Below are 15,186 nucleotides of genomic sequence, written 5' to 3'. Positions count from 1 at the left end.
ATTATAATATGTATATTTCCTAAATTATATTCAAGTGATATTTCCAATTTTTATATCAAACTTTTACATTTCATTCGGCAAAAAAATATCGTTAAAAAAATTATGAAAATAATATAATTAGCTTTGTGTTAAAAAATGCTATCATTAGAGTATAAATTTCATATTATTTGCACATGTTAAAGATGGTGTACTTCTTAATACGTAAAATTGTATAATTTTTAGTATGTTTTGTCCCACATTGGAAAATGAGTAGGTGTGGTGAATATACTACATATAAATAGTAGAATTGTCCCACATCGAAAGATTAGTATAAGGTGATGTGATCTTATGATTATAAATAGGATGCATATTTGGAACTTATGTATCCACCAAAAATTTTTGAGTCTCATAAATATTGTTTTAAAGAGCTCTTAAAATTTTCTATCGTTACCTACGATATGATATAAAAATAAAGTGGAAATCGTTGGGAATTACTCGGGAAAGAGTTAAGAATATGAACAAGAAAATCAAAAAATAACTAAAGGTTGAACAAGAAAATAAAAAAATAAAAGGTTTTAATAATGGTAGTCTCCTGACACAATACAAAACTAAAGATTTTACTAATGGTTGAGTAATAGAGCTTTAATGAGTCGTTATATGTACGATGTAGAGATCCATATCTAATGATCGAGACTAAGTGGTTTTTACCTTCAAAGAAAAATATGTATACAATAGTGGTTTTTTAAGAAGATACATGTATTTCTTGGTATGTTATATCTTTCACATTGAAAAATAATGTAGGCATTATGAACATACTACGTCTAAATAATTAAATTATGTATCTCACATTGAAATAATAGTATACGGTAGGGTGATTCTATAAATATAAATAGGAGGCACCCTTGAAACTTAGGTATTAATCCAAATTTTTTTTGATATAAAAGATATAGACTTTTTAGTATGTTATATGTCTCACATTAAAAAATAATGTAGGTGTTGTGAATATATTATGTATAAATAATAGAAATGTCCCATATATATACATTTTCTATATTATATTAAAGTGATGTTTATTATTTTGATATAAAAAATTTATATTTCATTTGAAAAAAATATCGTATGAAAATTATATAATTAGATTGTGACAAAAAAATGCTATCATTAGAGTGTATATTGTATTGTATTGTATTGTATTTTCTCATTATTAAATCGGGTTGATCTCAAAGTAGGTACAAAAAAAATGGTGTACTTAGTAGTTAGTATGTTATTTGTCCTACATTGAAAAGTAACGTAAGTGTGGTGAATATACTATGTATAAATATTAAAATTGTCCCACATCGGAAGATTACCGTAAGGCATGGTGATCTTATGATTATAAAGAGAAGTCATAACCCAAAATCTTTTGATTCCCTCAAGTATTGTCAGAGATAACTCTTAAAAGAGTTTATATTACTGTTTCTACAATAATGATTTCTAACCTAAGTTAATGTTTGGAAAATCTTTTAGTTATTATAATATATACTATGTATTTCTTATTTTATATTCAAGTGATGTTTCTAATTTTCATATAAAAACTTTTAAATTTCATTTGACAAAATAATGTCGGTAAAAAAATTATAAAAATAATATTATTAGATCCATGGTAAGAAATGCTATCATTAGAGTATATATAGATTTCATATAATTTGCACATATTAAAGATGGTGTATTTCATAGTATGTTATTATATCTCCCACATTGAAAAATAATATAGGTGTGATAAATATACTACATATAAAAAATAGAATTTTCCCACATCAAAATATAGCATAAGGTGGGTGATTCTATGAGCATCCTTAGAACTTAGGCATCAACCTAAAATCTTTTGAGTCGCTTAAGTATTGTCTTGGAGAGCTCTTAAAAGTTTATATCATTATATTTTCTACCTATAGAATTTATATGTCCCATATTGAAAAATAATGTTGGTGTGGTAAATCCGTAAATATACAATGTTTAAATAATATAATTAGAATTGTGTTAAAAAATATTCTATCATTAGAGTATAGGTTCTTATCATTTGCACATATTTTAATTATGATAAAAAAAATAGAAAACAAACGTCAATGGTAGCATGTGTAATCTATCAAAGTTCAAGGTTACCATGAGAAATTTCCAATATTATAATGATATAGTTAATTAAATTTGCATTTAAAAGAGAGATATCTGTACCAATAAAACAATAAAGGGGGTATTATTTTTTAATTGTTATTTTATTGCCACGCCATCAAACTTAACGTCCATTTAACAGCCTTTACATTAGAGGGTACCATGGGCAAAAAAATGGAACCTCAAGGGTACCATGGGCAGATTTTTAAAAGTAGGGGTAACATGGAAAATCTAACAAAACTAAGGGGTACTACAGGAAATTTTCGTATCTCAATTATTTTAATTTTTTTTTTTGAAGAAAAACAACGTACAAATATTAATGGAGAGTACTTGATCATATTATTAAATTTAAATATAACTATTAGATATAATGAGTAACAATTGTCTGTATTCGGTATTCGAGATCTGGTTGGATGTCGAACTAAGTGCAAAAAAGATGGTGTAATTCTGAGTATGTTATTTGTCCCACATTGAAAAATAATACAGGTTTGATAAATATATATTACGTATAAATATTAGAATTGTCCCACATCAGAAAAAAAATCCAATTTTTGTGAATATATTACTTATAAATAGTTGAATTGTCCCACATCGAAAGATTAATATAAGGTAGGGTGATTATATAATTATAAATAAGAGTTAACCCACGTATATATTAATCTTTTTTTTTTTGAAAGAGATATTTTAATAATATGTAAACAAATCATTAGACATATAATGTAAACATTAAACGCTTATAACGTTTTTTTTTCATTATAAATAAGTTAATTACCCCGTTGCAACGCACGGGCATTCAAACTAGTAAATTAATAAATCAAGCTAGATTTCCAAAAAAATTAAAAATTCCATAATTATTTCGATTTGATTCATTTAATACATACATGTAATACATTTAATGCATATATGTAATATATTTATTAAAGTAATAGAAGTAACATTGGATATAGTACTATGATAGTAATCATTCATTGGATGCTTAAATAGTAAAAGTAATTATGTTAGTAGTGAAAAGAATTACAGTAACATTAGATATAATCAAAGTAACAATATTAGCCGCGAGCGGGAGTAGTGAAAGTAACAGAAGTAACAACATGAGTAGTAAATTATCAATATTTATGTACAAGTAGTGAAAGTAACAATAATTACGGCGGGAGTAATGAAAGCAAAAGTAGTAATAACAAATGTAATAAAAGTAACAATACTAAGAACAAAAAAATGTATATACGAACAATTAACTAATCAATCGATTTAAGTAAAATATTAATAGCGGGAATAGTGAATTTGTCTAATAATTTATTTCATTGTAATTTTAAGATATACTCCATATCATATAAAAATATATTAATGATAAGTTAATGAGTTATGCAATTTTAAAGTAGTTTTAATTAATTAAAAATAAATTTTAATGCTAAATAAAGGTAGGCCGGGCGAAGCCAGACACCCATACTAGTTACACTCAATTTGTTTGTTTTTACATACTATCGTCTCCTACACTAATTTTATTACAGCGTTTTTTTCCCACAATATTATCCATTATAACAATTCACGATGTTTGACATCTCTCGCACATTTATAAGCTTTTTTTTTGGTGGAATGTAAGTAAATCGTATTAAAAGAAACAGTCACCGAATAAAATTAGTTACGCCACAGTTTATCTTAACATGAGACAATTCCTAAAAAAACCTAATTAGTTTAATCTCTTTTTTTTTGGACAATAATAAACTGAGATTAAATGAAAGAAAAGTCAGTTACAGAACAAACCCCGGAGTACCGGAGCCTTTTAAACTACTAGAATACCAATTACCAACTAACCGAACGAAAAAGACATGATAATGAAGTAGAGACATTAAGACGACATTTTTTGCACGGAGGATGATGACAGGCGTCAAAAGTTGAATAGGTCTGCCTCCTTTCTTTTAGGCCGCGTAACCACTGCATCTGTCTTGCTAAACCTGTGAATAAGAAGAGAATATTCTACAGAAACAGACGATCTTTTCTTCAGATGAACACGAGCTGCAATCTTCTGACTTCGACGATGGGAATAATCCACCTTACATCTGCAACTCTTATACTTACTTTTTATTTGTAGCTAAATAGTTCAATTGTTTTTATGATAAAAGAAGCCGAAGCCATTGACATAATCATGACGGATTTAAGGGAGGTAGCAGCGTAGCAGGGGCGCTCATCCCCACTTAACATTGAAAATTTTAAATTTCTTAGTTAAATTTTTGATTTTTTTTCGAAGTTTACGTTATGCCATTACCAGTTTTTCCCGCTGAGATTTTTCGTCCCTCCTAACAGGAAAATCCTAATTCCACAACTAGACATAATCATGTATTTGAGTGACACTTATGCCTCAACCTATAGAAACAAGACACATGTTGACTCAGTTAGAAAGTTCATTGGTTTGTAGCAGTATTGTTTTGTGTTATACTACGTTTTTGCCTGAAATTTGGCTGATCTCTTTCGAGGAAATGACAGTCATGGAATTTTTAAAATAATAAAAAAATGTATTTAACACAAAAGACAAATATTAAGCAATAAAAAAAGTTGATTTTGTCAATAGAAAAGTAAGTACGTGTCAAATTATGAAGAGTTTGTCCCATGTCATTTCAGTGAGACCAGTAGATAAGTGGGTGCACCCTCTCAAAATTCCATATTTTTGTAAATTTATGTTATTTTTGTCGCAATTTATACACTTTTTTGACGTAACGTATCGTACATACATGATACATGCAACCCTGACATACCTATGAATCTATGGTCCAACGATAGACACTAATACATGTACGGGTTTTCGATACCATATACGACTATACGAGCAATTAAGGTTCTTTTATTTAAGAGTAATTTACTCTTATAATCGATTAACCGGTATATCCGTTATTAGTTTGTGACGAGTCAAATATCAGCTTCTTCCCTCGGACCGGGCTAGTGCTGTCATTTCCTTGGCCTGACCGGCGACCGGTCCTAACACTAAAAAAAATAAAAAAACAAAGCGACCCAGTCCGGGCGGCGGGTGCCCTAGCCCCCTACTTAATGGGTTGGGCTCAGGTTGAAAGAAGCCGGGATGACATTGGTCCGGCCCAACCCGATCTCGTGTTTGGGTCAGGCCTGAGTTACAACCTTCCAGCCTGGACCGTCCCACAGTTGAACAACCCTACTTCTTTTTATACTACCTCGTATTTATTTGTGTTTTTATAATAATGATTTGATATTGATTTAAAATCTCGTTAATTGTGATCGTGATATTAAGAAAGATAATGTTTAGGAATGTAGTTGCTGGTTATATTGCTCCTTGGTTTTACATTGTCCCATATGAATAACTTATATTATAAGTCGTTCAGTTAAACATTGTTCTGCATATGAGATGCCTAGCAAGTATTGATCGACTACAATGTAATTTCGTACTAAATTGACACCCTTTCGAAGATGTCAACATATGTGATAATAAGTGTTAACATTTCAACATAAGTTCGTTCCAAAGAAAAAAAACATTTCAACATAAGGGGTATTTAATTAAAACGATAGGATGAAACTTAAGAGTGATATTTAATGATATTCCGTATAAATTTCATAAACTTTTATTAATTTAAATTTAGAAACTTAACTAAAAACGAAATAATCTTATCTTTATTAATTCAGAAGACAATGCTGAATGGAGAATGCGCCACCTCATTTGCACAACCTTTTTTTTTTTGGAAATTCAGATTATGGTGGGTCTCGTTGGTGTGCAAAGAATTTATTTCTTCAAATTGTCTGCCAATACAACCATGCGATAATTTTCGCCTCAAAAAAAATTATGAAATAATCATACACTTGGAATAAATGAAATTACATAATTAATAACAAAATTACAAATCGGAATAAATGAAATAAATTACATATAATCGGAATGAATTACATAATTAATAATAAAATTATATAATTAATAATAAAATTACATATAATGGGAATATATTACACAAACTAATGAAATTAATTTCTACAAACAATGCGAATAAATTAAATAACTTAAATAATTTTAAAACTAGATAGTACGATGTTGTTGAGCGCTTAGTGAGAGATTTATGTGCCGAATATGGTGAAACTCTTACGGATATTCTGTAACTAGAAATGAACATTCTCCCGGTAGTTGTTTGGTTTTAACACATCCAATTTAGGTGGAGAATGTTCATTTCCAATTAGATCACTGATATAGAACTATTAGATAATTGCAATAAAAATATAAAAATAAATATTCATCAAAAAATATTTATACCGTTCTAAATACAAGCTCGTGTAATTTTACGCGTGTTTAAAACTAGTTGAATTACTAATGTTTAAACGGAGAGGTTGTGCTATATTGACTTTGGCCATGCACGATAAACGTGTTATGGGACATTATATTCTCTTAATTAAGTTTACGTTGTAATTTAATCATAGTAATCCAAAGTGCGTTGCTGCTGGTTTATTGGGCAGCTAACTTGGTCATTTACCTTCACTTCCTTGTCTAATCATTACTTTCTTTATGTTCATGACTTTTAATTTGCTTAATTGCTTTTTCTTAATTAATTCATGACTTTAATTTAATAGCTTTGCTTAATTCATTGGATCATAGTGGAGTTAAGAGAATATGTCATTTAGTAGGCCGCCGGTTTTTTATTAAAAATGAGAGTGAAGTGACATTTACCAAAATCAAATAAAATACATATTTATATATGGGAAAGTATATTTTGTCAAATCGATAGAAAAATTAGCCTATAATCCATAAATTGTAAGTAATGCAACATCTACTTAAATATCTTATAAAATCGACTAACTCTATATGTCAAAATAACCAACGTAGTTACTTGGTTGTTTGCTTGTACAATCGATTTGATCTCTAAAACAACATACTCCGTACATCTTTCCAGCTAGACTTAGCTAGCTAACTTAATTTGGTAAATTATTATATTATTATTTTTATCGTGACAATTACTTTGAGCTTGCTAAATCAAAATTTCGTGTTATTTGTTTTTCTTTTTAGTATGTTTGAATTGATATAAGTCAGGCTGAACTTAACTTATACAGTATATAATAACATTACGTTTTTATTTGTTACACTACTCCTTAGCATATACTAGAAGGCAAGCACTAACAAATATATGTCTTTCAAATGTTGGAACACTTTGAGACCTAAGTTTGTGCTCTTAATGTGGAATTGTTAGGGACAAAAAAAAAGGTGAAAGAATTAGAGAGAACAAATAAGAACTACTCAATGAGGAAAAGAGTGTATAATGGGATTACCAATTAAAGAGTGTACAAACTTAAAAAGAGATTCAAAGTTCACAACTTCTTATTATATTATCTAGAAATTTGCTTACTCATCAAAGTTCACTAGTTTGTTAAGAATAACATCACAGTCAACAGAATCATTAGGAAAAAGCCTTTTCTTTCTCTCTTTTTTTTCAAGTGTATTTACCATTTGAAGGTTCCACTAATTCCCTCTTTTCCATAAATGAAAAACCCTTGTCACACTAATATAAAGGGTAACCTAAAATTAAAGTCCGCCGAAAATTTTTTACTCCTTTCGTTCTGATTACTTAGTTATCTTTTTTATTCTTTGTGAAAATAATAATATGATAAAACTAAATAAATAATTTAGATGGATAAATATTTTTTCTTCTGATTCTTATATTAAATATAATTTTTTTACCGCAACGACTAAGAGTAGGAAAACAAGAGCATCTAAGTGAATTTTTAATAGTTTTAATAAACAAATTTTGTATCATAATTGTATGGGAAAATAATCGATAATATCCAGAAATATATACAAGTACAAACAAAATGATAACTTTTAGGTCATGTTCTTTTCGGCTGAAAGGGGCTGAACTCAACTCAACTGAATTGTATGAAGTAGAGCTGAACTAAACTAAATTGAATGGGCTAAGTAGAACTGAAGAAGCTAAAATAAGAGTTGATTTGTGAAGAGATGAGCTGAACTGAAATAATCCCCCATATACTAAATGAATAGAAAAAACTTAAAGTTTTTATGCCTAAAATATTTCCCCTATTTTGATATAATTTCGTATTTTCTTTCCTATTTAAATATAGTTCCCTCTTTAAGATTTGCGTCTAGGCTTTTTGATGATAAAAATTTCGTAAAGATAAGCTATGAAAAAAGTTGTAAAACAATATCATTAAATCTGTGTAAGAATTTTTTTTTTTTCATTAAAATACACATTTCATGTTATAAGTATTGCTTAAATGGTTTTTTTTCTCTCAAATCAAAATACAATGATGAAAAACGTTAAAAAATAATGAATTGTCAATTTACATTCTATAAATATAATATACTAAAAGGTAAAATTCTATAAACACCGTGGATGCATTGCACGGGGCCTATACTAGTTTAAAATTAAATCAGAAATAATTGAGCGTTAACATAGTTGACATGTGGATATTTAAAATGAAATCGTTAAATCATTGTTCTGAAACGAAAGAATAATTTCTCCAAAAATATATACGTACAAGTACAAACAAAATGTAGAACATGTTTGATATTTTAAAAAAACTTTTTTCATATTTTTATGATTTTTAAAAAAATCTGAGATAATTTATTATGAGAAAGTGAGAGTTGAAATTGACATACTCCATTTTTTCACTATACTTTTTGTTTTTGTTTTATTTCACATTTTGAAAATACGTGTCATTTGAGAATCACGACACGTATACAAATGAATTAAGAATCTATTCACCTAATGTCGTGGAAAGTTTTAAATTATGATGGTTTGATTGTAGGACACTCGTGTAAAAATGCCTTGTTATTAGTCGATCATCAAAAACTACTTTTTAAGTAGATTCTTTAAATTATTTACTGTTTTGACTTATTATGATGAAAATTACATATGTTGATGCATTAAAGTTAACGACACGTAGAAGAATGTTACTAATACCGAATAATAGCATTTTATGATACCTAGAGTTTAAAGAAGAGTGTTATTCCCTCTGTCGCAATTAATAATTATTATTGTTGAAATATAATAAATTAACGAATAATTATTTTGACAAAAATATGTGAGAAAATTTGAACAATCGGTATTTTGATAACACTATGTTAACAATACACAAAACATAAGATTGTAACTCAACGGTAATAACATGATCAAAATTTAAAAGCTTCTATACTACGAGTACAAAGTAGTAAGTTTTGTATTGAGACATGAAACGAGATTGCAAAATTGTGATAGATGAGAGTCCTTTAATTAGTTGAATTTTGATGATAAACTGTGACTACTAAAACTCAAATAAGATTGTGTAACACATATAATGATTAATAACCTTCTTTTGTGTTACATAGCTTGTATAGATGTAATATTAAGACTTATGTATTGAGATTAAATCTTGAAATATTGATATTGCATGCATGTGTACTAATTATTGACAATTTGATTGACCTTTGAGAATCAATAAGCATGGTAGCTACATAGTAACAAGAGGTAGTAGTAGATCTGTCAAGATTCGACCCGACCCGAAAACTCGACCCGACCGACCCGTTTTTTCAGGGTTGCAAACCCGGTTTTTTCGACCCGTTTGACCCAAACTCGAAATGACCCGTTATTTTAGGGTCGAGACCCGACCCGAACGGGTCGACCTGTTGGGTCAAGGGAAAATCATGAATTTTATTAAAAATATTAATATTTATATATTATATTTGAAAATATAGTTAAAAAATTATTTTTTTATTACTTAAAATTAAAAATTCAACCAAAATGTCAATTTTATATAACTTTTATAATATTTAATAATAAAATAATTATTAAAAAAAACTTTATTTTAATAATTATATCAATATAATAATTGTATATGATGAATATGATTAAAATAATAATTTTAAATATATTTTACTTTTTAAAATAATATTTTTTAAATTAAAAAAAATCGTTTAAAAAAGACGTTAAAAATGATTTCTTGACCCGCATTCTGATCCTAACCCGACCCGTGACCCATATGACCCGACCCAGGACCCGACCCGGGACACGACCCACCCGACCCGTTTGACAGGTCTAGGTAGTAGTGAGCGCTACGCCAAATCCCAAAAAAATAAGTTAAAAATATTTGTTTCTATACTACACAAAAAACTCTGAAAATAAGATTTTCGTAAAGATATTAAACTACATAAGAAATTTCGTTACCCTAAAATGTCGTTTATGGCTTCACCCCTGCCAATAAGGCCGAACATAATTAATTATGTGACCCTTACGTATTGCATGACATATTCAACTTCATTAATTAACATTGTATCAACACAAATCCGATTTAACAAATAGATTAATTAATTGTATTGTCCTAATTAAGGAATGGATTGATTCGATCTCCTGAGTTTTTGCCCTCAAATTCTTACAACAATAAAAAAACAAGTGAATGCTGAATAAATATGCCTTATCTTTTCTATTTCAAGTAAAGCACCCCTTAATAAAATAAATAGCTGTCTCTGTTGTTCTTTTTGTATGAGTAATTAATAGAATTAATAACATAATTAGTCATTAATTACTTTATTTTTAAGAAATAAAAAACATAACCCATACTTGTGATAAGATATTTGGGCATAGAAAACCATGTGTAAGGAGAGGAGCACCACAAAAGCTGAATTCCTATTCGTCTAAAGATATGTTATTTTATTGGATTAAAGATAGATTCTCCACTCTTAGCAGCCAATAACATTGAGACAAATAGATTCTTGCACTGTGCCTACTTGTATTATATTAGCGATCACTTCTATCTCTTAAGACGGATATATTCGTTTTTAGGTTATGTTATTTTCAGCGAATAGAAGCTGAATGAATCTAAATTGAACGAAGCTACAATAAAAGTTAATTTGTGAAAAAATGAGTTGAACTGAGCTGGATGAAGTTGAAATGAACCGAAGTGAAACTGAGCTGAACTGAAATAAACTGAAATTAAGCTAGAAAGAACATGACTTTAGTGTAAAACAGATCAAATATTATACTACCCTATATAGATAGAACAAAAAGAATTTGTCATTTCCTAGGTATTCTGTGTTCTATCTCATTTACTCCTATTATTTAAGACGGATATATATATATATCTTAAAAATGAATTTATGATTTGTAACTCATTACGTAGAATCATTTAATTCTTTACGTTTTACTTACTTAAATGTCTAAGTTTGTAGAGTACATTTTACAAATGAATTTATGATTAGTAGATATAACTCATATAAGAGTAATTAAAAAAATCATTTTATGATTATATTATTTATATATGTACATAATTTTGTATCACAATTGATATACTCCCTCCATACCAATCCAAAGGTAACATTGACTTTTTCACACTTGCCGAGACACGTTTTGCAACGTGAATATCTTTAGTTACACATTATTAAAAATTATAAAAAATTGATATTCTTATTGCATTCATGACGATAAATCTAACAAGATCTCACATGACTATATTTTGTCTTATAGATTAAGAATAATATCGAAGATTCCCTACGACCATGAATAGTGTCATTTTGGTCAATGTTACCTTTGGATTGGTATGGAGGGAGTATGTTACATGATCACTAGTAATGATCGCGGGTGTCAACAGATACACCTATTAATAGTTTATCTATTAATTTTTATTTTGACATATATAGCATTAAAACATGCATTTTATTAATTTTATTTCTATCATTTGGAATAAATAGTTGATCAAATATATTGCCAAATATACATCTAAAAAAATATTTTTCATTTGAGAAGGTGATATCGACTAGCTTATATAACTAAAAACTCAATAACTATATAAATAGTAATCTAAAACAATTAACTTAAGAACATAAAAAGATAGTGGCATCTCCAGCTTACACATGCATTGTCCATCCACCAACTAGCTTATGTTGAAACTTTTCAAACATTTTTGCACTTAAATCCATATGGTACGTCGAAATTACTTTATTTGCCTTTTTCATTATCATTTTTATAAAATTATTATAACCAAAGTACATACTACTTCTCCCTCAAACTTTTGTCCTACACATTTATATTTTCTCATATTTGTAGGACTTGTCTATAAATAGCCTTACATGCATGTAGTTAATAACCATTATACCAAACACAAAAAACTTACAATTTCTACAACACTTACAAATTATTAAATTTATCATTTTATTTACATACCTTAAGAAGTTTAGTGATCATGGCAAGAGGAATTGAACCATTGATTGTTGGGAGAGTTATCGGTGAGGTGGTTGATATATTCAACCCGACCGTGAAGATGGTTGTTACTTATAACTCAAGCAAGCAAGTCTCTAATGGCCATGAGATTATGCCTAATGTCATTGTCTCGAAACCTCGTGTCGAGATTGGTGGTGAAGATATGAGATCAGCTTATACTTTGGTAAGTTTCACTCTCTCGAGTCTTAACTGATCTCTGAATACAAATTCTTGTGTAAAGTTGTCTTACATATAGTCTTATACTCTCCCATCTCAGTCAGTAGTTTACATTTGCTTTATTTCCCCCTCATAAAATAAAGTAAATGTAAACTATTCACTATAACAGAGAAGCATGCAGCTAGCAAAACATTTTTTCCGATAATTGTTTTTTTTTTTCCCAAGGCATAGATTAAAAGAGTCATTTTCTCCTTGTACGCAAATGTGGTTCTTGTATGTAACGCAATAGCGAATCCAGAATTTTTTTTTTTCCGGGGTCCGGATTAATATTTAAAATCTATATACACATAAAAAAATTATAAATTTATTTTTTTAGCTTGAAAATTAGACAAAATACGCAAAAAAATATCTGTTTCCAGTATCCGCGCACCCCGGAATGTTGTTAGTAGATCCGCCGCTGATGTAACGTACAACTTCTTGTATGTAACATTTGTAGCATATAATGTGGTTCTTGTACATAATTCATCTTCGAGTGCACGTATAGTAAAATCACATCCTCTAAAGTCCATGCATTATGTATTTGTACATATTTATTAGGCGTATGTATAATAGATATATAAATTTATACTGTGTATCTTTTTTGGTGTATACCATCCGATTTTTGGTAATTTATGCTCCTATTTCAGATCATGGTAGATCCGGATGCTCCGAGCCCAAGTGACCCATACCTAAGAGAGCACCTCCACTGGTTTGTATCACTTACTATAAGTTTTAAATTAACTTAATTAAGTATTTTAGTAGTTTTTTTTTTTTTTTTTGACAATTAGTATTTTAGTAGTTAATTAAGTCTTGATAATAACTTCATTTTTTTTCTGTCTTGCAGGATTGTTACTGATATCCCTGGAACAACTGATATTTCCTTTGGTAAGTTGACAAATCAGAGTAGATAAAGAGTAAAACCGTCTTTTACAAGAATTTGTGTACAGAGTTTTAAAACCCGAACATTCCAAATGAAATTTTTTTCTTAAACTTTTTGTGATCAGGAACATTCTTTTTATTTGCTACCTTGACAACTAATCTCTATGTGTCTTAATCATACAATAATATCTTCAATAAAGAAATTCCAAAATTATTCCAAAAGTCTTCAAATCAAAATTGACATTCCACCTAGTTAGTGATCACTACATAATAATCATCCACTTATGACGATCACATAAATAATTTGATTAAATCACGTCAAAACATATTTACTTTATTTACGCGTTTTCAAAATTATATTTAACAATATCTTTCGTATCATATATAAACTTTTAATTTAGTCAAATTTGTAATCATGTGTAAATTATTTATGTTTTGACGATATATGTAAATATTTAAAAACCGCTCCATATTAGAAGAACATGGTTAGCAGACTGCAGAAGTAATGAGTATTATACTTCCTTTGTTTCATTAAATTGTTTATTATTTTGAAATTCTCTTAACATATTTAGAAAAACGTAAACAGATCAATGGAACATAAAAAATATATTTTAATCTAAATTATTTAATTGAAATATAAATGTAGGTAAGGAAATAGTGTGCTATGACACTCCAAAGCCAGTGATAGGAATACACAGGTATGTATTCCTACTATTCAAGCAAATAAGAGGAAGGCAAACTGTGAGGGCACCTTCATCAAGAGACCATTTCAACACAAGGAGGTTTGCTGCTGAGAATGGCCTTGGTCTCCCTGTCGCGGCCGTCTACTTCAATGCTCAAAGAGAGACCGCTGCAAGAAGACGATGATCATCTAATACAATCTAATTAATTACCAATACAAATAATGGAGTACTCCGTCCAATATCCCTAAGAAGAAGCTTAATCCAACCAAGAAAATGAAACAATGTCACATTATGGATTCAGATATCAAGTATGTGAGAAAGTGGTTTCGAAATTAAGCTATATGTAATTTGTTGTATCATTATTATTCCTTATATTATATTACCTGGTCACGTGTAAAACTGTTGTATGATGTACAACGACTTTATAATAGTTCATGCACCTCATTTAGTGAACTATTACAAAGCTGTTATACGACATACAATAATCTTATCTTATTCAATTACATAATTAAAACCATTATGGTATGTTCTCATTAGTCATTGTAATCCTAGTACTATATAAAATCTTATGTAATTCAGTTGGTCTTGCTTAAGTCCCTCTTTATTTTAATCAGGTGTGAAAGTCGTTTTAACTTAAGACGGTTTTTAGCTGATTCCGTACGTTGGTCCAAGTTGGTTGTCTTATTGAGTGTAATTACCGTACAATTACTAGACTTTTGTCTAGGAATGGGTAGTTAAATATTAGACTGTAGTTGGTTTGTCTTTTAAGAAGTGGAAACTAGGTTTTTATGTCAAATATCAAATGTGTTGTTGTAGACTTGTTCTAGTGAATGTGGTCCTCTCTTTACTTTACTTTGTCTTTTCTTAGGATTATTATCCAATCATATCATTTGTTTTGATTTGATTTGTTTTCTTTGATTATCATCATTAAATTAAATTGTAATTTTAATCCAAGAATTCAACCAATCAAGAGCTAGCTAGAGGTGTTATACGTGGCAATGTGGCATTAAAAAAATTTGAGTACAAGGGCCCCTACTCTTGTTCACTAACTTTAATCATATCTTTAAAGACATTTATCCCAGATTTGAACTCAAGAAAAG

General features: G+C 28.9%; 1 protein-coding gene across 1 annotated transcript; it reads left to right on the top strand.

The window, feature by feature from the left end:
- Window positions 1-11,941: 11,941 nt before the first annotated feature.
- Window positions 11,942-14,741, top strand: LOC141609487 (CEN-like protein 1). The gene is made up of 4 exons (XM_074428537.1): window positions 11,942-12,492; window positions 13,172-13,233; window positions 13,369-13,409; window positions 14,050-14,741. Exons 1-4 carry the CDS (start codon window positions 12,292-12,294, stop codon window positions 14,268-14,270), a joined length of 525 nt encoding a protein of 174 aa, XP_074284638.1. The 5' UTR covers window positions 11,942-12,291; the 3' UTR covers window positions 14,271-14,741.
- The last annotated feature ends 445 nt before the right edge of the window (window positions 14,742-15,186 follow it).

The sequence above is a fragment of the Silene latifolia genome, chromosome 10 (assembly GCF_048544455.1).
Source record: "Silene latifolia isolate original U9 population chromosome 10, ASM4854445v1, whole genome shotgun sequence".
Classification (NCBI taxonomy): domain Eukaryota; kingdom Viridiplantae; phylum Streptophyta; class Magnoliopsida; order Caryophyllales; family Caryophyllaceae; genus Silene; species Silene latifolia.
The sequence above is the reverse complement of the archived record's forward strand: the minus strand, read 5'-3'. Positions and strand labels throughout refer to the sequence as shown.